Source organism: Priapulus caudatus, unplaced genomic scaffold (assembly GCF_000485595.1).
Source record: "Priapulus caudatus unplaced genomic scaffold, Priapulus_caudatus-5.0.1 Scaffold925, whole genome shotgun sequence".
Taxonomy (NCBI): Eukaryota; Metazoa; Priapulida; class Priapulimorpha; order Priapulimorphida; family Priapulidae; genus Priapulus; species Priapulus caudatus.
The window spans coordinates 87,054-89,561 of record NW_014577986.1 but is presented as its reverse complement, the minus strand read 5'-3'; the positions used below and the strand labels follow the sequence as shown (position 1 = coordinate 89,561).

Genomic DNA, 2,508 nt, shown 5'->3' with positions numbered 1-2,508 from the left:
TCTCTCTCTCTCTCTCTCTCTCTCTCTCTCTCTCTGTCTACCTGCAGGTGTGCGATAGCTAGGTTGTTCTGGTCGAGCAGGTCCCACGACTTCTGTCGCCGTGCCGGCGGTGCCGCCCCGCCCGTCTCTGCGGGAGCTGAGCTGCTGTTGCGTACGGGTGTGTGACTCGGCGCGGTGTGACGACACGTGCTCGCGGTCGTGCAGACCTGCGGGGGGCGGAACACACGCGATACACACACACGCACGCACGCACGCACGCACGCACACACACACACACACACACACACACACACACACACGCACACACACACACACGGACGAAGAAACACATTCTCGCATAAAATGTTAGTTCACGTTAGTTCACGTTAGTTCATGTTAGTTCACATCAGTTCACATTAGTTCACGTTAGTTCATGTTAGTTCATGTTAGTTCGCAATTAGTTCACGTTAGTTCATGTTAGTTCACATTAGTTCACGTTAGTTCACAATAGTTCATGTTAGTTCACATTAGTTCACATTAGTTCATGTTAGTTCACAATAGTTCATGTTAGTTCGCATTAGTTTACATTAGTTCATGTTAGTTCATGTTAGTTCACAATAGTTCATGTTAGTTCACATTAGTTCACGTTAGTTCACGTTAGTTCACATTAGTTCATGTTAGTTCGCATTAGTTCATGTTAGTTCATGTTAGTTCATGTTAGTTCGCATTAGTTCATGTTAGTTCATGTTAGTTCGCATTAGTTCATGTTAGTTCATGTCAGTTCATGTTAGTTTACATTAGTTCGCCTTTATAAACAAGTGATGCGCCAGTAAAATCTGCATGTGGTGGAGGTACGTATGTCCTGGGTGGATGGGTGGATGGGAGGGGGGTCAGTAGAAGCATCATACGTACTTAGTGGTACTACGTGCGATATGGTATTTCCCGTGACCCCTTGTACACACGCACAATGAATGCTCGCACACATGTACCTCAAGGCATGATCCCCCTCCCCCACCCCGCCCCCGCCCCCGCCCCCACCCCCACCCACGTACCTGGTGTGTCATGAGCTCGGCACCGATGCTGTCCGTGGAAGCCGACTCCGTCATCGTGTTCTTCAGCCGGTGCTTGAGGTGGCAGCGGCTCTGCACCTCCTCCGACACGGACACGAGAGCGGCGAGGTAGGGAACCGACTCAGGAGTCACCTCAAACTTGTCTCTGCTTGACGAACGCGCAGCGGCGGCAGCGGCGATGGCGGCGGGGGAGAGAACGAGTGAAATATCAGCGATTAGCATGGTGGGGAGGTAGATATATCGCGCACACAATTAATGCACACACACAATTAATGCTCACACACACACACGCACAATGAATGATCACACACACACGCATTTCCACACACGACCTCCTCCCTCCCCCTCTCCCCCTCCTCCCTCCTCCTCCCTCCCCTCCTCCTCCCTCCCCCTCACCTCCCGCTCTGCGTCGTACCTGCTGTAGGGTTTCGCGACGGTGCTGAGGATCATGTTGAGCACGCGGATCGTACGGCTCACAGTGTTCGGCGCGGGATGCCGGAAGCCCTTCAGGAGGTGTCCGACGAGAGCGAAGTTGAAGTTGGCCTTGAAGCTGAGGCCGATCGAGTGGTCGAGCTGCTTGAAGTGCCACTCTAGCGGCTCGCGAGAGCTCATCATGACTGCCTCGAGCGCCTGCGACAACGAACACGTAAGTGTAAAACACCATGTATATCTATCCATATATCATATGTATATATATATACACCATATATCTATGCTATAATACATCTAGTATCTCAATGATGACACACCGCCAGCATCACGACAACTCTTAGAATCACAAAGACGCTCCCCAGAATTGCCATGTCGAGTGTGTGCCTCCCCCCCGCCCCCTCCCCCCGCCGTGACCTCCTCCCTCACTCCCCCCGATGTGCGCCGTGACCTCCTCCTCACCTCCCCACCGCGTGACCTCTCCTCACCTCCCCCCCGCATCCGCAGTGACCTCCTCCCTCACCCCCCCGCGTGACCTCCTCCCTCACCTCCCCCCTGCATTTGACCTCCGCCCTCAATTCCCCCGCACCCACCGCGTACTCCTCCCTCACCTCCCCCCGCGTGACCTCCTCCCTCACCTCCCCGCGTGACCTCAACCCGCACCTCCACCCCCGTGACCTCCTCCTCATCCCCTTGGTTCGCGTACCTCCTTCTCACCTCTCCCTGCACCCACCCGATGACCTCCTCCCTCACCTCCCCCCGATTGACTCCCCCCGCACCCACCGCCCGCGTGACTCCTCCCACTCACCTCCCCCTCGCGTACCTCCTCCTCACCTCACCCCGCTTCTCGTGACCTCCTCCCTCACCTCCCCCGCGGCTGACCTCCTCCTTCACCGCCACCCCTGACTTCTCCTCACCTCCCCCGGCTACCCAAACCGTCATGACCTCTCCCTCACTCCCCCGTCGTGACCTCCTCCTACTCCCCCGCCGTGACCTCCTCCATCACCTTCTCCGCATGGCCTCATCTCGG

At 55.9% G+C, this 2,508-nt stretch overlaps 1 protein-coding gene across 1 annotated transcript in view; it reads right to left on the bottom strand.

The window, feature by feature from the left end:
* The window catches only part of LOC106814432 (neurofibromin-like), a 69,580-nt gene that overhangs the window by 8,273 nt on the left and 58,799 nt on the right, over positions 1-2,508 (bottom strand). Inside the window, 2 exon segments of the mRNA XM_014818749.1 lie at positions 1,032-1,194; positions 1,465-1,719. Of these exon segments, the coding sequence (XP_014674235.1) occupies positions 1,032-1,194; positions 1,465-1,719 (418 nt within the window).